This window comes from Anolis sagrei, chromosome 5 (assembly GCF_037176765.1).
Source record: "Anolis sagrei isolate rAnoSag1 chromosome 5, rAnoSag1.mat, whole genome shotgun sequence".
Classification (NCBI taxonomy): Eukaryota; Metazoa; Chordata; class Lepidosauria; order Squamata; family Dactyloidae; genus Anolis; species Anolis sagrei.
The window spans coordinates 80,352,502-80,376,863 of NC_090025.1; the positions used below are offsets into that span (position 1 = coordinate 80,352,502).

The window sequence follows — 24,362 nt, forward strand, 5'->3', positions numbered from 1 at the left end:
TACAGTAAACTTTAGCCATTCATTCAGCCAAACTTACTGGTAAACCATGATGTGTATCTTTCAATCTGTCAGTCCCAGTTCTCCTCTTTGTCTTGAATCTTGAATGACTAAGGCATGGACCACCCTGGCCAGCTGCAACCATATCTCATGAAGTCGGATCTGGCCAGGGTGGTCCATGCCTTAGTCACCTCCAGATTGGATTACTGTAATCCACTCTACATGGGGCTGCCCTTGAAAACGGCTCTGAAATTTCAATTGGTACAACGGGTGGCAGCCTGGTTACTAACCGGTGCTCCTTGCAGGGAGCAGTCAACCCTCCTGTTTAGGGAGCTCCACTGGCTACCGTTCATTTTCTGGTCCCAATTCAAGGTGCAGGTTCTTACCTACAAAGCCCTGAACGGTTTGGGACCCGCCTACCTGTGCGACCACATTTCCGTGTACGAACCCACAAGATCTCTTCGATCATCTGGAGAGGCCCTGCTCACGCTCCCACCCCCTTCACAGGCGTGATTGGTGGGGACGAGGGAGAGGGCCTTCTCGGTGGTGGCCCCCTGACTCTGGAACTCACTTCCCAGGGAGATTAGACATGCCCCAACATTGGCAGTTTTTAGTAGGAGCCTGAAAACGTGGTTGTTCCAGTGTGCCTTCCCAGAATAAGGAGAACTCTCAGCAATATGTCCTCACAATGCAGTTTAATACTGACTAAGGATGGACTGTGCTCCCTCATTTCTCTCTGAAAAATCCTATCCTAGTTATATTTTACCTTGTTCACATCAGCATATTTTCAATTTTAATCTATTACATTTTAAAAATTGTTTATGTCACTATTGATTGTTTTTTGTTTGTCATTTATATTATTTGTATTTTATTGATTGTTTATTGATGTTGTGTTTATTGATGTTTTGTTTGATGTACTGTGGGCTTGGCCTCATGTAAGCCGCACCGAGTCCCTTGGGGAGATGGTAGCGGGGTACAAATAAAGATTATTATTATTATTATTATTATTATTATCTTGGGGAATCATTAATTTTTACGCTGTTTTTTTTAAAAATTCCCATTCTTGCTAATAATGTATGTATTTGCATTTTAATGCATGCAAATTTACATTATTTTTTTAAAAAAAATTCAAACACTTCCTTAGTCTCTGGAGTTGTTTACGTGTAGTACAGCTCTAGAAAAACCAAAGCTCATGAAACTAGTTTTGTAATTCTTTACCTTAAAATAGCTTTGAATACATTTGTAGAAATGCCATTTGTAAATCAAAATAATTGTGCATGTTCTGTTATAATATGTAATTTTCACAATAGTTTTCCATTAAACAAAGGATAGGGATTGCTTAGGATTGCAAAAAGGAAATATGCCACCATGTATTGAATTTCTGTGGTTTCTGTATGGGAAATGTGTTCTGTGTAGATTTAGAAACTACCTCTAAGCAGTTATTCATAATGCTTTCATTAAAATGGCTTTTGGTTTTGATATGTATCCATAGGTTCTGTCTTTCACGCATCCTACCTCGTTCCACTCTGCAGAGACATATGAATCTCTCCTGCAGTGCCTCAGGATGGAAGATGATAAGGTAGCAGAGGCAGCCATTCAGATATTCAGAAATACCGGTCACAAAATAGAAACTGATCTCCCTCAGATAAGATCGTGAGTGCAATCCTTCCCATATCAAAAATGTTGGGGATATGTCATTTGCTTTAGTATTTCAGCAGATCACTGTCCATTATTGCATCTTCGTGATTATGCTGGGATGATTGGAGTGGCTCCACATACAAATCTTCTAGCTTATTTTTAAAAAATATGTTGGGCATCGCTGGCCCGATGGGCTGATGATGGAAAATTTCACTGAAGTGGGATTTCAAGATAAAATTTGGCAAAGTTCATATGATGACACTTGACATTAATAAATGTATTAAGAATTCATAAAACAATTGGCTGTCATCCTAACCATCATACTAATTTGGAGTTTGTGGGAGTTGAGAATGAGATTTATGACCTGGGTCAGCCTATCCATGGATCAGTGTAAATAAGTACTGTACCTGTTGTGGCTCAGCCTGAGCATGGGCTTTCTGAGCCTGAGTTTCCTCAGGACGAGGAGGAGGATGGGTTACAGATTTCTGCATATGTCCCTGTTGTTGAGACAGACAGTGTTGATTTCGAAGCACCTCAATTTCCCAGGGAAAGGAATGTTGTTTTGGAAGACAGTCATGATTTGGATTCATACCTGCAGGTGGAGGGGTCGACTGGTCCTTCTGTGAACTCAGGGCCTATCGATTCCCAGGCACAAGATAATGAGGGCTCCGGCCTTGAAAGTAATGAGGATCTGTGTAGGGAGGACCGTTTGCAATTAAGGTTACGCCGAAGCACCCGGCTTGCAAACAAGCGGGAACTTTGGGAGAAACATAATGCTTTCATGCTAGCAAAACACATTTAATGATCTGTTTGAAGGCAACTCTTTGTCAGAGTATCTTTACTCACACCTTGTGGACTTCCTTGAAATCTCCTCGGCTTTCAGGGGAAAGCTGTTAGCTCTTTGGGACTTGGTTTTTGGATCTTCGTTCCTGGGGATTTATCATGATGCCATAGATTCTGGTTTGACCAATGCTTGTGGATTATATTCATGTTATTTGCTTTTGGACTTTGGAAGCTTTGCCTTGCATTTAAGTTCCTGTTTTAACTTTTGAACTTCAGCAACCTTATTTCTATGTTTTGATTTTACCTTTCTTCAATAAACTACAAAACCTACAGCCCTGGTGTGTGGTGTTGTTCTGAGGAAGGTGAATCTATCCTGAGTTGCGACAGTACCTTAACTCTTAAAAAGGGAACCATTTCCTTCTCTAAGTAGAGGTGAAAGGCAAGAGTTTAATATAGCTTGGGAAAACCTTATGGACACATTATCCGCCCTGCCCTTACCCACCTTGAGCTGTGAGGAGAAGTGAGGAAAAAATAAAATGTTTTATTATTGTTGTTGTAATATCTATTGTTACCATTATTGCTGCTGCTAGTAGTAGTAGTAATGGTACAGGTACTACTTCTCTCTCCTCTACAGCATCACTTCTGGCCTTTTGAAATGCCTTGGCAGGAAAATGGTGGTAGTTACGCTTTGGTGCTTCCCTCAAAGGAGCATCAATAAAGTAGAGGGAATCCATGCTTCTTGAAGTTTCCCTTTTTTATAAGAGTCAACACTGCAGCTTAATTTTGTCAGACAAGGAACTATCCCCATTACTGAGTAAAGTGGCAAAATGCCTTTTTTAATCCCTTTGTATCTGACTGAGGTGGTGCTGGCGCTTTCCCCTTTCTGCAAAATGACCCTGGACTTACTTACGGATCATATCAAAAACCATAATTTTGGCCTCCAAATCTGTATTCAACTTACTCTAATTCACTGCAAAATAGTCGCCACGGCATAATAGTTACACCCCTCTTCCCCCCCCCCCCCCCCCAAATTGGTATTTTTCTTTTCTTCATGTGCATTAGCTGGCTGGGTCTGGGGCTTTCCCTTCTCCCTCCTGCCTCCTCAGAAGTAAGAAAGAAAAAGCCCCAAACCCAGCCAGCTCCCTTTGTATGTCTATTTGAAAAAAATAGACACTCTATCTCCTCCTCGGAAATAAGAGGAATTGTGCCTGCCTCTTTGGAAATAAAAAAGGGAAAGTCCCAGACACAACCACCACTTTTTCTTCGTTTTTTCTTTGCACCTCCCTTTTTTCAAAGAAAAAAATGGATACAAAGTAGGGATTGTAGTATTCATGAGGTTGACATATATGTGTATATATATATATATATTACTTTTCCGCACAATAATTTTTGCTGCCAGTTAAATTTTATAGTTTCATATGATGTGATCCTGGCATATCTGAAGAGGTTGGACTGACTTCACGGAAGGATTTCAAAAATATTATTTGGGATTAATTTGTGTATGTGTGTGTTCCATCTGTGCAGAACTCTAATCCCAATCTTGCATCAAAAAGCAAAGAGAGGAACGCCTCACCAAGCAAAACAAGCTGTCCATTGTATACACGCCATATTTTCGAATAAAGAAGTTCAGCTTGCACAAATCTTTGAGGTAAGTTGGCCTTAATTACTTAAATATTGGAGTAATAATGATTAGGCATTGTGGGAATGATTGTGTTTTTCACAACACAATCCCTGAGTTTATAAATGTGTAGTAATATATTACATTTCACAAAAGGGCAGTATAAGAATGAAATACTATATTTCTTCAATACTAAGGTGCACTTTTTCCCTATATAAATATCTCTCAGAGTTTCTAACTTCTACATGGCTAGAAAGAGCACTCTGGAGTGGTGATATTAGCCCTCACAATTGCATCTAAAATGAAGACATTAGCAGAAATCTAGCCATGCTATCCTAATGTGTTTCTCCCCCCCCCCCCCCCCTCCACAGGGAGGATCAGTAAGAGCCACTCTAAACCTAAGCAAGAACTGAAATCCATATACTGTTTTGTGATGTTACTTGTTGATAGTACAAAGCAGTTAGTTCATTAGAGTATATTGCATTTAAAATAACGAGACCTATACTTCTCATAGAAATGTTGCTAAATGCCAGTACATAGTTTGGGAAGTAATGCCTCTTTATTCAAAATCAAGAATATCTTTGTTTCCTTTTTTCAGCCTCTGAGTAGAAGTTTGAATGCTGATGTTCCAGAGCAGCTTATAACTCCACTAGTTTCTTTGGGTCATATTTCTATGTTGGCACCAGATCAGTTTGCATCACCAATGAAATCTGTAGTTGCAAATTTTATTGTAAAAGATCTCCTGATGAATGACAGGGTAAGTTTGAATATGATATGATTAAACAAGGCCATATGATGCAAATGAAAAACTGCTATACAAATAACTGATATGAGTCTATGGGAAGAAGTAAAAGTGTATTCAAATTCTCTTCTAAATAACATATTTGTGTCTTTCTCTTTGAACTGTTCTGTAAAAAATCTTGTAAAAATCTTTGCAGTCTACAGGTGAGAAGAATGGAAAGTTGTGGTCACCAGATGAAGAGGTTTCTCCAGAAGTTCTAGCAAAGGTAAATTAATATTTTCCCTTGAGGTCATATGCAAAATTATTATATGCAAAATTATTGCAAATACAATGAAATAATTTGGATCATGCCCCAATTCTCTGCATTCCTCCACACTTGGCCCAGATCATCCTTTCTTTTGTTCATTTCAATTAGAAAATTTGAATGGGTGCAGTGTTTTTGTTTCTACATATAACTGGATGAAACATTAAGGTGTGATAAAGATTGGATTAATTCCATCCAGTTGCCAGAAGATATGATACATTTAGCTATTTTTGTTTGAACAAGCTGGATTCCGTTGCTCATTATCCACCATCGATCACATCCTGACTGTTAATAGAATACTGGAAGCTGCCCACAAATACCAGATGCCACTTGTCCTCACTTTTGTCAACTACTAGAAGGCATCTGACAGTGTGGAACCCGAGTGTACATGGAACAGTCTGAGGGGAGCAAGGAGTGCATCAGCATCATCCAAGCATGCTATAAGGGATGTACAACAACATTAATGCCTTTGGAACGAGAAGTTTTTATACCTGTAGAAAAGGTGTACTGTATGGTGATCCCATCTCACCTAACCTTTTTTTCTGCTCTGGAAAGTGTAATAGACTGCAATTGATCTGACAAAGGTATACTCATTGATGGGCGTAGGCTTAATCACTTGTGCTTCACCAACAACATGGTTCTAATTATGCATTCAGCTTCAGAAGCATGCTTAGTGAGCTTTGTAGCAGAAGTCGGTCAATTGGATTAAAGATGAACACACAAAAGACAAAGATACTCCGAAACAACCTAGCAGATGGTGCTGCAGTGGCAGTAGATGATGTCAACCTCAAAATTGTAGAAGAATATGTCTACCTTGGAAGGCTGTAAACATCAAGGAATGAACTGAAGCCGGAGTTGAACAGTCGCAGGAAGGCAGGATGGGCTGCTTACAATTCCATTAAAGCCTCTGCGGACTCAATCGGAAGTACATCTTTGCGAGCTCAATTGTTTGACATGACTGTACTGCCGGCCCTCTGCTATGATGCAGAGACATGGACAATGATGAAGGCTGACTCGGAGAAATGCATGCCTCCCTCAAAAGACAGCTCATTGGGATGTCTTTCCGAGCACAGAGAACCCGGAATGCACAATAAGGATGTTAAAAAAATATCAAAAGTGATAGATTCTCTATGTTACATTACCCAACTCAAACATCGCTTTGCAGGCCATGTTATGTGCAGAACAGATAGGCTCTGGAGCTATGCCACGGCAACATGGTGTCCACGGAGATGGACGAAACAAAGTTTTTGCAGTTTAATAAACGTTTTCCATGTTTTTATGATAGAATCAATTTTTGTTGTTAATTCGTTCAGTCGCTTCCGACTCTTCAGGACCTCATGGACCATCTCACGCCAGAGCGCCCTGTCGGCCGTCACCGCCCGCAGCTCCTTCAGGATCAATCCAGTCACTTCAAGGATGCCATCCATCCATCTTGCCTTGGTCAGCCCCTCTTGCTTTTTCCTTCCATTTACCCCAGCATAACTGTCTTCTCTAAGCTTTCATTTTTTCTCATGATGTGACCAAAGTACTTCAACTTTGCCTCTACTATCCTTCCCTCCAATGAGCAGTCGGGCTTTATTTCCTGAAGTATGGACTGGTTGGATCTTCTGGCAGGTTGGATCTTCTGGCAGTCTCAGAAGTTTCCTCCAACACCACAGTTCAAAAGCATCTATCTTCCTTCGCTCAGCCTTCCCTGTGGTCCAGCTCTCACATCCGTAGGTGACTATGGGGAATACCATTGCTTTGACTAGGCGGATCATCGTTGCCAGTGTGATGTCTCTACTCTTCACTATTTTATCGAGATTGGACATTTCTCTCTATGGTGAAATTTAAGGATATCTGGGCAGGGGGGAACAAAGAATCCCACCGCTGCCACCAATATAACGAAATTTGAGGATATCTGGGCAGGGGGGAACAAAGAATCCCACCGCTGCCACCAATATAACGAAATTTGAGGCTGTCTGGGCAGGGTGGACAAACAATCAATCCCACCTCTGCCCCTCAAGGCAAGGGAGAATAAAATATTATAAATGACCGATGTTGCTGGTAGTATTAGCTGCCACCACCTCAGAATTATTGGCCTGAGGAACCAAAGGTGTGAATGTGTTATAGGTAAGGTGTGTTTGCCCTTGTTCTTCTATGGCTTCTTCACTGGCTGACTGGACTTTGAAATGGTTTGACAGAGTGAGTTCTGAGGAAATGGATAGACTGAGGCATACACCAGTTAACAGTGAACTAAGAAAGAGTTTATTGAACTTGGAACAAATATCACCTCATAGCATGAGGGGTACAGAAGCGTAATTCAGCTGGAGAGACTTAGTTACTTAAGCAAGTAGTTCCACTGACATTAAAGCATTTATAAACTGTGAGATCCCTTAAACACACTGCTCTATCTTTCGAAACAGTAACACTTGAGAACAGATCCCTATCTGTCTCTCCCACAGGGCTAATAAGCTCTCTTATACTTTTACTCAGTATAATCAGACAAGTTTTTCTGTTACTGATCCTATCAAAACAGTAACCTTGGCCCTTGTCTGCTGCTTATTCCCTATTCTAAAGGCTCACTTAAAACTTTCTTTCCCTGTCAGATCCCTACTGTAGCTTCCTATCTTAAAATCACAACCTTCCTTGTCTGATCTCAAGACACTTCTCTCTCTCTCTGTCAAGAGCTGACAGCCTATTTTCCCTCTCTCAACCTACTCCTCCCCTAATTGCTAGACCCAATCAGGAGTCGGCTTGACTCCTCCTCCTGCTCTGCCTGCCTTCCAAGATGACAGCTACTGTCATGCAGGCTTCAGCCTTGTCGTCTTAAAGGTAGACTCTACTACACTCTCCTCCCAAGAAATAAACATCTTCTGATTTCCTGGTGCAGTAATCTTTGCACCTAGAAATATAAAGTCTGTCACGGCCTCCACGTTTTCTCCCTATATTTGCCAGTTATCAATCAAATCGGTTACCATAATCTTGATTTTTTTATGTTTAACTGCAACCCAACTTTTGCGCTTACTTCTTTCACCTTGATTAGAAGGCTCCTCAGCTCCTCCTTGCTTTCGGCCATCAAAGTTGTATCATGTGCATATCTAAGGTTGTTAATGTTTCTTTCATCAGTGTTTACCCCAGCCTTGCATTCATCAAGCCCTGCACATGGCATGATGTGTTCTGCATACAAGTTGAATAGGTTGGGTGCGAGTATACTACCCTGCCGTACACCTTTCCCAATCTTGAACCAGTCTGTTGTTCCATGGCCAGTTCTTATTGTTGCTACTTGGTCCTTATACAGATTCCTCAGGAGAGAGACAAGGTGATTTGGTATCCCCATACCACCAAGAACTTGATAGAATCAATTAGGAAATGACATTTTTAACCCATGAACAAAAATCATGTAACATAGTGCAATATATTAATCCAGGAGTAAAACATATTGTATTCATTAAACAAAAATTGGTGGGGGAGTAGAACATAGAATAGTTGTAAACCAGAAGGGTTTCCCTGTTCCCACATGAATAAACATTTAATTGGTTTTTAGGAGAGATTCCTCTGACACCCAAATGCTTCTTTTCACTCCCTAAATGAAAGTCACTCTCAATCAAAAATAATGCAAAAAAGAAATATATATAATGAATAAAACCCCAAAATAAACCTTTTTATTTATTGCAATGCTGAAATATAGGAATAGTGAACAACAAAATGATTCAAACATGCAACATAAACTAGCAGTGGATACAATTTTGCTTATGTGTACAAAACCATAAAATACAAATATAGCTCCAGAAGACAGGGATGAGAAAAAGCTTTACATCCTAAGCTAACAAATGTATTTAAGAAGCTCTTGTTTCAATTACTTTGTTTTTAAAAATTGCCTGTAAAAAAAATTTAAGGCTTTAAAATCAAAAGAAATATTGAACTCTGACAGACATATCTAAACAAACGATTCATAATTTTTATGTTTGTCTTTGCATGTATTCTGTGAATATATGAGATAGCTAATCCTGCAAGTTTACATTAATATTTTGATAAGTATAAAATGAAATTCTTCATTTTTTTCTCCAATTCAATTTTTGCATAATGTAAGAAAGATGCACATGAATACTTTTTGCCAGATCCGAAATTAGGAACTTGATTCAGAATCTCTCAATCCTTTGTATGTATACAATAGCTTCATAGAATCGGTACACATATAACTATAGTTACATTGGGTCTTGATCTATGGTGTAAATACATATAGTAGCAATATTAATAACAATTGTATAATTTGGGTTTTAATTGCTAAAATGTAATTGCTAAAATATCACTAAAAAATTAAAGTTAAAATATTATCTAAATTTGAGCCATTCGGCCAGAAATGGAAAACAATAGTACAGGATCATATATATTGGGTGTGAAGCCCAAAGTGTAGATTGACGACAAATCAGAATAAAGGATTTAAAAAACAGAGTAAAGTGAAACCTTCATGCTTTTTATCTTAATAGGTTCAAGCAATTAAACTTCTAGTACGTTGGCTCTTTGGTATGAAAAACAACCAGTCAAAATCTGCAAATTCCACACTTCGGTTATTATCAGCAATGTTGGTCAGTGAAGGAGACTTGACAGAACAGAAGAGAATCAGGTAAGAGGCTTTTGAAAATTATTTTGTGTTTGATCTGGGAGTATTTTTCTTTGTGCCCTAGTACAAGAGGAACATCTTTCAAATAGTCTGGATAGTTCTGTTCTAGCTGAGGAAACTGGTCTACAGGCATCATGCTGATGCAAACACTGTTTTTGCAGCCCTGAATCACTTTTTAAAAAACAAATTCACTTTCTTCCCATCTGTCATTAAGAATGCCAAATTGCTAAATATACAGTCTCTTCAAAAGGTTTCTGCACTTCTATATTTTTTGTTGGAAATGGTGAAGGCAGGAGGAGGAGTAATTGGTTGTGTCTGAAAATGTCATGTGACTAATCTGTCTGGCAAGATAACTGACCTTGTGGTTTAATGTAAGAGTTGCCACACTATGGTAAAGAGGGCTGCAAAACTCATAAATTGAACCAAAGAGGAACACCATTCTGTCATATGCTTTTTGTGGGCAGAAGTTGTTTTGGGAGCACAAAGGCATCTCCGCATGTGTGCTCAGCATGGGGATAAAGTTCTCTCATCTTCTGGAGCTCTCAGGAGTCTATTCTCAAAACATGGAACAATTGTCACAAGTGTAATGTATTGTGACATGCTTCAAAGATAATTAAAACCCGCAATCCACCCTAAAAGAAGAAATCTGCCAAAGGGAATTGTGTTGTTGCATGACAATGCCCACACCCACGCTGCAGCCCATTGGCAAACCTCGGACAATTGAAGTAGGAGGTTATGGAACACCCATTTTATAGTCTGCATTTAGCACCCTCAAAAAAGCTTTAAGAGGAAGAAGATTTTCATGTGATGATAATGTGAAAGCCGCAGTGCATCTGTGGCTATGTGTCCAACTGAAAACATTTTTTACTGATGGCATTAAAAAGAGAAAAATGCATCATAAAATGTATGGAAAGGTAGTGTAATTTGTTTTTAAAATAAAGGTTTTTAAAAGTGGAAATTTTTAGAAGTACACTCGTATTAACACAGTGGAGTTGATTCGCCTATTAAACTATTTTGTTACTTACCAGAAAGTGTTATTTTGCAAGTACTTTGAAGTTAATCCTTGGTCAAATGAAACAGGAAGCCTTTATTAGTATATCAAGTGTAATAGGACTTATCACATAGCCTTCCCTTTTGCTGTTTAGAGTACCATTTTGTTTGTTGGGAGAGGTGCATGTTCATGGCACCATACATACAGTGATATGGAAGACATTTAACCTCTTATCAAAAGACACTGAACATTAAATACTGGATGATATATAATAAGAATAATACAATATTAATACTATTGGATTAAGAGATAAACAAGACCATAAGGATTGAAATCTGAAATCTGGGGCTTGTACTGTCTTACACGGGGCCTTTTCTGTGGTGGCCCAAAGCTGTGGAACTCCCAAGTGAAATTAGATCTGCTATATCCCTCTTGACCTTTCGGAAACAAGTGAAATCCTGGCTATGGGATCAGGCCTTTGTAGATTAGGTTGACCTGATGGCTTTTGTGGAACTGACTGTCAGCTCCTTGGATGATGACTTAAACTGGCTACTTTTGACTGTTTGATTGTCTTTATACTGTTTTATACTGTTTTATTGCTATATTGTTATTTAAATGGTAATTTTATGTTTTGGTTGTGGGCACCATGGGGTGCCGGTTTGTTAGGCGCCCTGAGTCCCTCTGCAGAGGTTGAGATAGGACGGGATACAAATGTCTGAAATAAATTTGTTGAACATTTGGTAGTAATAACTGGAAAACATTTCCTTCAGTGAAAACTTGTTTGCCTGACCTTGAGAACATCTGTGGATAATAACACTGTGCACTTGTGGGTAGCCAAAAACAAATAAACAGGCACAGAAGACTAAAATTGACAACTTACTGCTGACTAAATCTGTTTGATAGAAGTGGCTGAATAGCTATATGAATTTTAAAAAATATCAAGGTATTTTGCCTCCTTTTTGGAGAGAATATTGGCAATAATGACAACAGGAGCAAAAGAGTATTTCAGCAAATTTAAACGGATCTTTTATAACATATTTGGGAGGAATGTCAAGGGATAAAAAGAGAACTGAAATCAGACCAAGATGCCATTTTATTTTCTCAGGACACTTTGAAGAATGAACTGAAAATCGAATTGCGAGAGGTTAAACTGTCATTGACTCAATTGGCAGCAGAAGTGAAATCTGCAGTGGAACAACTTGACATGTTAGAGAAAAGAGCAGATTCTCTTGAAAGCAAAATAAAAGCTGCAGATGATGGAAAGGTCTTTGATAGGGAAAGAAACTTGAATTTATTAACATTACAAGATATTAAAGAGAGAGTATTGTATCAAAATTCAAGGTTTGAAGGAAGAATCACAAAAAGGCATAAGGAGAATGATGATGGAGGGTTTAACACAGAGGCCCTCAAACTAAGGCCTGGGGGCCAGATATCCTCCAAGGTCATTTATCCGGCCCTTGCTCAGGGTCAATCAAAGTCTGAAACAACTTGAAAGCACATAACAACAACAACAATCCTATCTTATCAGCCAAAGGAGGCCCAAACTTCCCATTGAAATACTAATAGGTTTATATTTGTTAAAATTGTTCTTCATTTTGATTATTGTATTGTTTTTAAGTGTTTTTGCACTATAAATAAGATATGTGCAGTGTGCATAGGAATTCATTCATGTTGTTTCAAATTATAGCCCGGCCCTCCAATGGTTTGAGGGACTGTGGCCTGGCCCTCTGCTTAAAAAGTTTGAGGACCCCTGCTTTAACAGAAGATTTGGGTATAAAGGAGACTGAACTTGAGAAACAGGTTGACAGAGTTTTTGGGATCATTAATAGAAAAGTGGATCACAAGAAAGTACCAAGAGGTGTGATTGTCTACTTTGTCAAAAAATAAAAACCTGATTGAAAGAAGAAAAACAAAGGGAAAACTCCCACGGGCAGCAGTCTCCTTAATTCAAAAACAATAGGTGACTTGGAAATTTCCCAAAGATTGCCTTATATGTTATTGATGATATCAGAAGAGCAACCCAGCTCAAATATTTACATGGTTGTTTACCGAGTGACAGTCAAGAAGAGGGAAAATCTCAAGTACCTTCTGTAGAGTCCACTGTAAACGGTGCACAACAGATTCTTGTAAATGTCTAAAACAGGCATTAGGTGACATTCAGAAACCTTTTACTGTTGCCACATACAAAAGTCATGCATTTTTTACTTTGAACATAATTTGATTTTCCATACTGCTTATGCACCTTCAGATAGTTAAGGTTTCTGAAAGAAAGGATGTTTTTTTTTTCTTTTGTATGCAGTAAATCTGACATGTCCCGTCTGCGACTGGCTGCTGGTGGTGCCATAATGAAACTTGCACAAGAACCTTGTTACCATGAAATTATAACCCCAGAGCAGTTCCAACTCTGTGCACTGGTAATTAATGTAAGTAAATGTTTAGAATGTTTTGACAAATCAGAAGGGCACATTCTCAGTGGGAAAACTTGTGTTCCTGGCACATAATTGTGCCTTATTCAAACATACCATATATATTCATGTAGGAGCCCCTAGTAGCGCAGTGGGTTAAAGCACTGAGCTGCTGAGCTTGTTGACCAAAAGGTCGCAGGTTCGATTCCGGGGAGCAGTGTGAGCTCCCGCTGTCAGCCCCAGCTTCTGCCAACCTAGCAGTTCGAAAACATGCAAATGTGAGTAGATCAATAGGTACTGCTCCAGCGGGAAGGTAACGGCGCTCCATGCAGTCATGCCAGCCACATGACCTTGGAGGTGTCTATGGACAACGCCAGCTCTTTGGCTTAGAAATAGAGATGAGCAGCACACCACAAAGTCAGACACGACTGGACTTCATGTCAGGGGAAAACCTTTACCTTATATATTCATGTATGTCTACCTCATATATACCGTATATACTCAGATATAAGCCGACTTGAAAATATAAGCTGAGGCACCTAATTTTACCTCAACAAACTGGGAACCCATATTGACTTGAGTATAAAGCCGAGAGTGGGAAATGCAGCAGCTACTGATACATTTCAAAAGAAAAATAGATACCAGTAAAATTACATTAATTGAGGCATCAGTAGGTTAAATGTTTTTGAATGTTTACATAAAACTATAATTTAAGGTAAAATTGTCCAACTCTTATTAAACCATTATTCTAAGCTTCTTCAGTGTTTGCTTACGTATCCTTCCAGTAATAATAAGGTAAAATACTAAATGTAATAATGATAGTAGTAATAATAACAGAGTAAAGTAATGGAAATATAATAGAGTGAAAAAATAATAATAAAAATGAGTAAAATAATAAATGTCACAATAATAGAGTAAAATAATACATGTAATAAAAATAATAATAGAGTAAAATAATGTAAATGTAATAATAATAATAAATAAAATGATAAATAACTTTGTCTCGAGTATAAGCCGTAGGGTGGGTGGGTTCAGTCTTAAAACAGAGCTGAAAAACTCTGTTTATACTCGAGTATATATGGTAAATCGAGGGCAAATTTGGAGGCTGACATTGTCAATTTTGATATGACCTGTGAATAAGTCATTGTGCAGGGAGGGGAAAGGACCAGTACTGCCGCAGGAGGTATTCTAAAAGTCAAGCAGGGATGCCATAGCAGAGAGAGAGTTGAGGAAATCATTGCTTCTTTTAGGTTCTCTTAGGATAGACTAAACTCTTGTCCTTCACCATTCTTCTCAGAGAAGAAGATGGCTCCCTTTTGATAAGAGTGAAAGTACAGTACTCACATTGACCCTTTTTTAAGTCGATCCAGGTTTATGGGGTTGATTTTTGACTAAGTTTTCTAGACTTATACCTGAGTATATGTGGCATTTTAAAATCTCACAGAATTATATGTGGATTTATTTTTGAAGAGTATTACTTTTTTTTATAGACATAGCTGCATTCATCATATTCTTTTCCTCTTGCAGGACGAATGTTACCAGGTGAGACAGATATTTGCTCAGAAGCTACACAAGGCACTAGTAAAATTATTGCTCCCATTGGAGTACATGGCAATATTTGCACTGTGTGCCAAAGATCCTGTAAAAGAAAGGAGAGCCCACGCAAGACAGTGTTTGCTTAAAAATATAAGCATACGGCGGGAGTACATTAAGCAGAACCCTATGGCCAATGGTTAGTAGATTCAGCTTTAATGAAAATGATTGCATGTGATACTTTTTTTCCAAATTGTTCATCTATAAGAAGGAAGCAATAATATTCATGATTTTAGATGCCAGATCTAAATTTAGTACTTCAAAACACTGAATTAACATCTACTTTTCTTGCAAAATAGATAATACATAGATTTCCTGCTGGCGTGATATCAAAAAAAATAACTCTGTGATATTTTACTGTGTCCATGTATAATGTTGCTTGCTTATGCAGCTTTTTATATACTGTTATTCCAGAAAAACTGTTATCCCTGCTGCCTGAATATGTGGTACCATACATGATTCACTTGCTGGCTCATGATCCGGATTTTACAAAACCTCAAGATGTTGATCAACTCCGTGATATCAAAGAGTATGTGTCATTTTTATTAGGTGCTTGAACAAATGTGAATATAAACATGTGCCTCTGGTGTGATATGCTTAGAGACTGTTTTATTGTTTTAATGCTGTTGATGTATTGTTTAATTTATGATTTATGTTAATTGTGGTTTTTATTGTAACTGTTATGTATTGGCATCATGTTAGGTGCCCAATTGCAAGGCATTGAATTTTGCCATTTGTGTGTAAACCGCTTTGAGTTCCCCCAGGGGTGAGAAAGGCGGTATATAAATGCTGTAAATAAATAAATACATAAATTAGAGATTCTAACATATAACCCGTTGTTGTAGCAGCTCCACTGGCTGCCAGTTTTGTTTCCGGACACAATTCAAAGTGCTGTTTATGACCTTTAAAGCCATATACAGCTCAGGTCCATGATATTTGGCTGACTGCTTCTCCTTGTACAAACTTGCCTGGGCCCTGACATCTTCAGGAGGGGCCCTTCTCTCAATCCCACCTCCATCTCAGGCTCTGTAGGTGGGAACAAGAGAGCGGGCCTTTTCAGTGGCTACCCCTTGGCTCTGGAACTTGCTGCCTAGGGAAGCCAGAATGGCCTCCTCCCTGCTGTCCTTACGGCGGCAAGCTAAAACCTTTTTATTGAAGCAGGCTTTTAGAGAAAGAGGTTTTTAAAATCAAGTCAGGGGGTGCTCCTGTTTTAGCTATGAATAGATATTGAATTGCTTATAACTTTATTTTTAATACAATTAATATTTAATTCTGTTTAAATGTTTGTATATTTGTAGGTTTTAAAATGGATTTGGTTTTGGTTTTGCCATAAGCCATTCTGAGTCTTTTTTTTATAAAGAAAAAGCAAAATACAAATCATAACAATAAGACTATGTAACAAAATTTGAAAAAATTTAAGTTCCATGTTTGAAAGCATTATTTCCTGTTTAATTGTGTAGTACTTACTTTGAAAGTACTATATATACTCGAGTACAAGCCTAGTTTTTCAGCCCCTTTTTTAGGCTGCAAATGTTCCCCTCGGCTTATACTCGAGTCAAGGTTATTTAACTTTTTACTCTGTTATTAGTATTATTTTTATTTCATGTATTATTTTACTCTATTATTACATTTACAATATTTTTCCATATTATTATTATTATTATTACATTTATTATTTTACACTATTTATGATTATTATTACATTTATTATTTTACTCTATTATTATATTTATTACATTTATTGTTGGCGGCCTTGGCCTTTGTAAGCTGCATCAAGTCCTTTGGGAGATTTTGCGGGGTATAAATAAAGTTAATAATAATTAATAATAATTGTTCTACTCTATTATTACTGATATTATTGCATTTCCATTATTTTACTTTATTATTATTATTATATTTATTATTTTACTCTATTATTACATTTATTATTCTACTCTATTATTACTGTTATTACTGCATTTCCATTATTTTACTTTATTATTATTATTATTATATTTATTATTTTACTCTCTTTATTATTGTTGGAAGGATACGTAAGTACATTTACATTGAAGATATGTAATGATTTAATCAGAGTTGGGCAATCTTATCTCAAATTACAGTTTTATGTAAATATTAAAAAACATTTCACCTCCTGATGCCTCAGTTAATGTAATTTTATTAGTATCTATTTTTATTTTGAAATTTACCTGTAGTGGCTGCATTTCCCACCCTCGGCTTATACTCGAGTCAATATGTTTTCCCAGTTTTTTGTGGTAAAATTAGGTATCTCGGCTTATACTCGAGTATATATGGTATTTGTTTTACTCCAGAAACTTGGTTTTTGTGGCTGCCACAAACTATGGTGAATTGGTTGAGACTCTATCAGATATTTATTTGCAGGATGTCCTGCAAAAACAAAGTGTTTGCAGTTTAATAAACGTTTCCCATGTTTTTATTATAGAACCAATTAGGAATTGATATTTATATCCCAAGAACAAAAATTGTGTTACATAGTGTAATCACACATTTAATTTCTTGATTGTAAACAGAACAGTTCTAAGAATGGTTGAGGAACATTTGGTTTGGTGGTTCTTATTCATGAATTTTTAAGATCCTGTGTTTTAAGTAAAGTGTTTCTGTTGAAAACCTGGCTCCTCCTCCCATTCTTTCCCCTTGCCTCCCCCAATTCTCTTCTTCCTCTTGATTGTACTTCTTTCCCCTTTCTCCCCCTTTTTCCTACAAAAACTCCCCAAAAGTGAGGCGGGAACTATCCTGTTCTCTAGAGAACCAAAACAGTCGACCTAATGGCACTAACACACCTGCTAGGCCTGATCATTTTCTGTATTCTCCTCTCCCCTTCAGCAGAATTTTACTATTGTTTGCTGAAGTAGCTCTAGAACAAGGGTCCTCAAACCTTTTAAACACAGGGCCAGGTCACAATCCCTCAAAGTGTTGGAGGGCCGGATTATAATTTGAAAAAAAATGAATGAATTCCTATGCACACTGCACATATCTTATTTTAGTTCAAAAACCACTTAAAACAATACAATAATTAAAATGAAAAACAATTTTAACAAATATAAACTTATTAATATTTCAATGAGAAGTGTGGGCCTGCTTTTGGATGATGAGATAGGGTTGTTGTTGTGTGCTTTCAAGTCATTTCAGACTTAGGTTGACCCTGAGCGAGGGCGGGGTAAATGACCTTGGAGGGTCGTATCCGGCCCCCGGACCATAGTTTGAGGACCCCTGCTCTAGACCATTTCAGGCCCTCATGACTTAAGGGAAAAGTGATTATTTTGGCCTTTGTATTTTGTTTTGGATATATGATTAAAATGTTCGGATTCCATTTTACTGCTTTCTGGTTCCTCTAACCTCCAAGCCATATTTCTCAAATTCAGCAACTTCTTCTGCACGTAAGCCCTCCTTCTTTCTGCTCTAAAATTTGTTTCCAGTAGTTTCTCATCTCTTCCCTTCACTTTAACTTGAAAAAAAATCAACTTTCTAGTTCTTTACATCATAGAATCTGTGGGATTTCTGATTGTCATGGGTTTCATAGTATTTACCTATTTTTGTATTTTATCAGGTGCCTCTGGTTCATGTTAGAAGTCTTAATGACAAAGAATGAAAACAACAGTCATGCCTTCATGAAAAAAATGACAGAAAGTATCAAACTTACAAGAGATGCACAGTCACCAGATGAGCCAAAGGCAAATGAAGTAAGGGACATGGACAGAGAAGAGTTTTAAAGTCACTTACTGAACAGAATGTGTTAGAAGATGCACTAAGCCAAAATCTCCCATTTCTTTCCAGGGAGAATTATAATTATTGGAGGCTTTCATGGCCGGAATCACTGTGTTGTCGTAGGTTTTTTTCCGGGCTATATGGCCATGTTCTAGAGGCATTCTCTCCTGATGTTTCGCCTGCATCTATGGCAAGCATCCTCACTATCTCTGGCAATGTTTGCCATAGATGCAGGCGAAACGTCAGGAGAGAATGCCTCTGGAACATGGCTATATAGCCCGAAAAAACCTACAACAACACAGAATTATAATTAAGCACAAAATTAGCCTTCCAGAGTGTAATAGTTTTGAAGCCAAGGTAAATTGGGAATGTGGATTTCAGAGAAAGTGAAGCTAGTAACTAGAATTGTTACTAGCATTTTCTACAGAGGTAGCTGTGTCACTCAGTCTTCTGACGCTTGAAGATTGAACAATCATGGACCGGAATAGTTCAAATTATAGTTGTCTGGAGTGTGTTCTTTTTAAAAGGTGTGTTTTCCTTGCAGATTGCTATGGGAAACAAGCTAACTGAAGATTGCAAATTAATTTTGAATGTAATTATTGAGTTGATGTGAGTTTTCCGAGCTGCATGGCCATGTTCCAGAAGCATTCTTTCCTAACGTTTCGCCCACATTGATAGTAGGCATCCTCAGAGGTTGTGAGGTCTGTTAGAAACTAGGCAAGTGAAGTTTACGCATATATCTGTGGGAAGGTGGGAGAAAGAACTTCAGGGTGGGAGAAAAAAACACTTGTTTGCTTCAGGCAAGTGTGAATGTTGCAATTGGCCACCTTGATTAGCATTTAATGGCCTTGCAGCTTCAAAGCCTGTCTGGTTGCCACCTGTGGGTAGCCCTAATTGATTCTTGTCTAAAATTCCCCTGGTTTTTGTTTTTGTTTTGTTGTTGTTGTTTTAGTTTTGCTCTTTATTTACTGTCCTAATTTTAAAGTTTTTTTAAAATACTGGTAGCCAGATTTTGTTCATTTTCATCATTTCCTCCTTTCTGTTTAAATTGTCCACATGCTTGTGGATTTCAGTGGCTTCTCTGTGTAGTTTGACATGGTAGTTGATAGAGTGGTCCAGCATTTCTGTGTTCTCAAATAATATGTGTCCAGGTTGGTTCATCAGGTTGAATTAGTCTGCAGTGCCTTTTATATTCAGTAAATAAAGAACAAGACTGGGGAATTCCAGACAAGAATCATTCAGGGCCAGCTAACACCTCCAAACAAAGAATCACCAGGCAGCGACCAGCCAGACTTTGAAGCTGCAAGGCCATTAAATGCTAATCAAGGTGGCCATTTGCAACAGTCACACTTGCATCAAATAGACAAGAGTTCTTTCTTCCACCCTGGATATTCCACACATATATAAACCCCACTTGCCTAGTTTCAAACAGACCTCTCAACCTCTGAGGATGCCTGCTGTAGATGTGGGCAAAAAGTCAGGAGAGAATACTTCTGAAACATGGCCACACAGCTCAGAAAACTCACAGCAACCCATTGATTATAACCACAAAAGCCTTCTCCAACACATCAAACTTAATTATTGTTATTATTCTCTTCAGAAACTCTATACTGTGTGTGATGTGGCCCTGTGTGTGATCAACAGCAAAAGCGCTTTATGTAATGCAGAATCCCCAAAGGATCCCGCACTACCAACCAGATTTTTTACACAACCTGAGAAGGTAACATTGAGATTGTCTGCTTAGATGTAGTTTTGCATGTGGCAAGAGAACAGTTCGCATTCCTCTGGTTTATAGAAATTAAATTATATATTTAAATAGTTATCATAATATGATCCTGTTTTCCAGGGGAAAAAGTGTTTTGACTTTTGTCTTATGTATTTTAATAGCTGTATGTTTTAATATATGCTTTTATAGAATGCATTTCAACAATGTTTTAATATGTAATTTAATATCTGTTTTACTATATTCTGCCCTGCCTCAAGCTGAAAGAAGAGGCGGGTAATACATAACAATTATTATTATTATTATTATTATTATTATTATTATTATTCTTGAATAACCATTTGCAGTAGCTATGTGGTTTTTTTTTAAATATTAAGGCAAATGAAAAACAAAACTATATGGTATCAGTAATTTGGCAGTACAGACTAGTAATAACATGCTGAAACTTTAGTCTTTATAAACTTACATTTATGCACAGTTGATATTCTGCCTTATTGCTAGAAAATAAAATTCTACATCTAGTTAAAAGTTTTCCATTGATTCTGTGGAATTTTCAGTTTTGTTATTGAAATAGCTTATTTGTCTTATTACAAACTGCTTCTGAAATTATAGCATTACAGAAGCAGTTTTGCTTTTGCAACGTGAGCAGCTGCTGTTAAACATCCATTAAATCACATACTATATCTTGAAAATATTAACATAAAAACAAACAATATAAAGTTCTTTTTTCTTTTCCTTGAAGGATTTTTGCAATGACAAGAACTATATTTCAGAGGAGACAAGAGTTCTACTTTTAACAGGAAAGGTACTATTTATAGTCACAAGTATTGATCACAGTATTGTCAATCAACCCAGTTACTACCAATGCACAGAATGAAACGGCAATGCAGATCACAATGACTTGAGAGTAAATCCAATTGACATTACTGTGCTTTGCTTCTGAATAAACCTTTTTGCTTAGGTCCGCCTTAAGGAAACCTATGTTGGAGGGAGTACATGTTTCATTTTCTACAGCCGTACCTTAACCTGAGAGCACAACGGAGTGCAATTGATTATAAGGGGAAATACTCCTGGGATGATATGAACTTAAATTACATGTGTCAGACTCAAGTCCCGCAGGCCAAATCCAGCCTACCATGTTGTTTTATGCAACCTTCATAATGCTGGACTACAATTCCTGCATTCATCCTCATTAGGCATTATGACTAGACTGATGGAAGTTGTAATACACTAACATCTGGAAGACTGCAGTTCTGTTTAGTCGGGATAGTGGGATTTGATTATAGGCTTGTGGATATGATGTCTGACTTTAGAATGCCCTTTAACCTTTTTTCAACCTCAGAGCCACAAGTTATGTTGGGCTGCAATTCCCATTATCGCCAATCCACATGTCAGATAATCAAAAGTGATGGGAGTTGTCATTCAGTAACATTTGGGGATCCAAATTGGGTTACACTAAAAAACATCAACCATTATGTAAAAATAAAACTATAAGTGGCCCTCTGTATCCGTGGATTCAATGGCCATTTGAAGGCAACCCTAAGATTGATGTGGCCCTCAATGAAAATGAGTTGAACAGCCTGACTTAAATCATCTTTAAACTTCTCTGATCTTAGAAGGTTTTGTAATAGAGCCGTGGGATTACCTTGCATTTGTTTTATATAAAACTGTTCCAAATGCCCAGGAATTTCCCTGTTTAAATACTACAACCATTGTATTACTAGGGGCCCCCGGCGGCGCAGTGGGTTAAACCCCTGTGCTGGCAGGACTGAAGACCGACAGGTCTCAGGTTCAAATCTGGGAAGAGGCGGATGAGCTCCCTCTATCAGCTCCAGCTCCTCATGTGGGGACATGAGAAAAGCCTCCCACAAGGATAATAAAAGCATCAAATCATCTGGGCGTCCCCTGGGCAACGTCCTTGCAGACGGCCAATTCTCTCACACCAGAAGCGACTTGCAGTTCCTCAAGTCGTTCCTGACACGAAAAAAATTGTATTACTTTAGCTAATATACAGTAGAGTTGTAAATACATTTGTTAAACTTTTAATTACATGTGTGGATGCATTTCAGATGTAACCCAGCCTACTTTTGTACATTTTAGCCTAAACCAACTGGTGTATTGGGTGCGGTAAATAAGCCTTTATCTGCAACTGGAAGGAGGCCATATATCCGGAGCACAGGATCCGAAACTGGAAGCAATAATAGTGTAAATTCAGAGCTGAGCTCTCCTGCAGGAAACAAATCAAGGTACACTATTTTTCAGTAACAGATAATGACAGATCTCGTAGCTATGGTGGTAGAGTATAACTCTCTGCTACTGTACCTACATTGATGGTGATGACAGTGGGACATCATCTGGGTGCACTCCTGTAACCACTCAGCAACTGGGGAGGTGGGGCTGCACTTATTTATTTATTTATTTATTTGCAGTATTTATATACTGCTTTGGCAGTGTCCTTAAATGGACTGCACTTGCATAACCAGGGATCACCAGAAATGTCCTTGCGTCTCAGTATGCAACTGTACTATGTTTCCCATAATTATATGGGAAATTGTTGTTAGAAGTTTGTAGTTAATCTTTGGTATGTCCAGTGTGCTATGAGAATTTGATTTCAGAAGTCCAGATTACATTTGGCCCTCTGCATTTGGGGATTGACTTATGTGGATTTGATTATTTATAGATTTGATTTAAAATGTTCTCGTTAGGATTCTCTAGGTCCTCCAGTGCAATTCTGTGGTCAACTTTGGCAGAATTGACAGTCGAATGGTGCTGAAGAACCTAAATACAAAACAACAGAGAGGAAACAATCAGGGACAGTTAATCACCTCTCCAAAAAAAAAAAAAAAAGATTCCCTCAGACACTAACAAGCCACACCAAAAAACTGCCAGGCCATGAAATGCTAATCGAGGTGGTTAGTTGAAACATTCACACCTAGCTCCAACAGACAAGAGTTCTTTGTCCCACCTTGGTCAATCCACAGATATATATAAACCCAATTCTCCTAGTTCCAACAGACCAAAACCTCTGAGGATGCTTGCCACAGATGCAGGTGAAACGTCAGGAGAGAATGCCTCTAGAACATGGCCATATAGCCTGAAAAAACCTACAACAACCCAGCCTAAATATTCTTTAAGTCTTGTTTAAGAGAAGAAAGGTGGGATGATGATGATGATGATATACATGGCCTGAGTGATTTTGAGTCTTGTTTAAGAGAAGCTCCCTCAGCGCCTTCTAAGCCCTTCCTGCACATGGAGGGGCAGACCCTGCAATGCCTTTCCCCTGTGGCTGGAGAGAGGCCTGGCTGCCCCACCGCTTTTGCCCTCCTTGCACAGGAAGTGCTCCCCGGGCAAAAGCTGCCTAGCCAGCTCAGCATCAACAGCGAGTGTGTGAGGCGGCAGTAGCAGCAGGAGCATGTGTGCGGGGCACCGCTGAGGTTGTCCCGTTCATCAACCATCTTGTTGGTTCCAACCAGTGAGGTTGCGCTGCCTCCACTCAAGCGCTGTTGATGCGAACCTGGCTGGGCAGCTTTTGGCTGGGGGCACTATGTGCACGAGGAGGAAAAGGTTCCAACCAGTGAGGCATTTTATGAGGGGGATGCTTGAACCACCTCATGCGCACACTCCCGCTGCTGCCTTGCGCACATGCGCTTGCCCCTCTTGCACTCCTCTTCCAACCCCCTCCTCAGCCCCCAAAATGCCGCCTCCTTGTGAGGAGGTGGAGAATTTATTTATTTTATTTATTTAGAACTTTTTCTCACCTCCAACGAGGGACTCAGGCTGGTTTACAACAAGGGGTTCATACACAATGATTTAAAAACACCACATCAATAATACACTAATATAAACACATTAAAGTACTATCATATAATTATATAAAGTACAGTCATTAGCATAAAAATCACTATTCATCCCCATCCGTCCATGTGGTCAAAAGCCATTGCCTCACTCATCAAATGCCAGATTCCAAAGCCAGGTTTTCACCAACTTTCTAAAGGTCAGGAGGGAAGGGGCAGTTCTAATCTCCAATGGGAGAGAGTTCCAGAGCCGGGGGGCCACCACCGAGAAGGCCCTGTCCCTCGTCCCCACCAGGCGTGATTGCGAAAATGGTGGGACCGAGAGCAGGGCCCCTCCAGAAGATCTTAACAACCTTGATGGTTCATGGCGGAGAATCCGTTCAGACAGGTAAACTGGGCCAGTGTCGTTTAGGGATTTATAGGTCAACACCATCACTTTGAATTG

At 38.6% G+C, this 24,362-nt stretch overlaps 1 protein-coding gene across 2 annotated transcripts in view; it reads left to right on the plus strand.

Moving 5' to 3' along the window:
- The window catches only part of PDS5A (PDS5 cohesin associated factor A), a 68,738-nt gene that overhangs the window by 33,381 nt on the left and 10,995 nt on the right, over positions 1-24,362 (plus strand). For both annotated transcript variants that reach the window (XM_060778428.2, XM_060778429.2), the window contains exons 19-30: positions 1,490-1,650; positions 3,943-4,066; positions 4,635-4,793; positions 4,975-5,043; positions 9,552-9,688; positions 12,976-13,099; positions 14,609-14,813; positions 15,089-15,203; positions 18,243-18,375; positions 20,001-20,120; positions 20,866-20,928; positions 22,224-22,369. In XM_060778428.2, the coding sequence (XP_060634411.2) occupies positions 1,490-1,650; positions 3,943-4,066; positions 4,635-4,793; positions 4,975-5,043; positions 9,552-9,688; positions 12,976-13,099; positions 14,609-14,813; positions 15,089-15,203; positions 18,243-18,375; positions 20,001-20,120; positions 20,866-20,928; positions 22,224-22,369 (1,556 nt within the window). The remainder of the gene's footprint in view (positions 1-1,489; positions 1,651-3,942; positions 4,067-4,634; positions 4,794-4,974; positions 5,044-9,551; positions 9,689-12,975; positions 13,100-14,608; positions 14,814-15,088; positions 15,204-18,242; positions 18,376-20,000; positions 20,121-20,865; positions 20,929-22,223; positions 22,370-24,362) is intronic.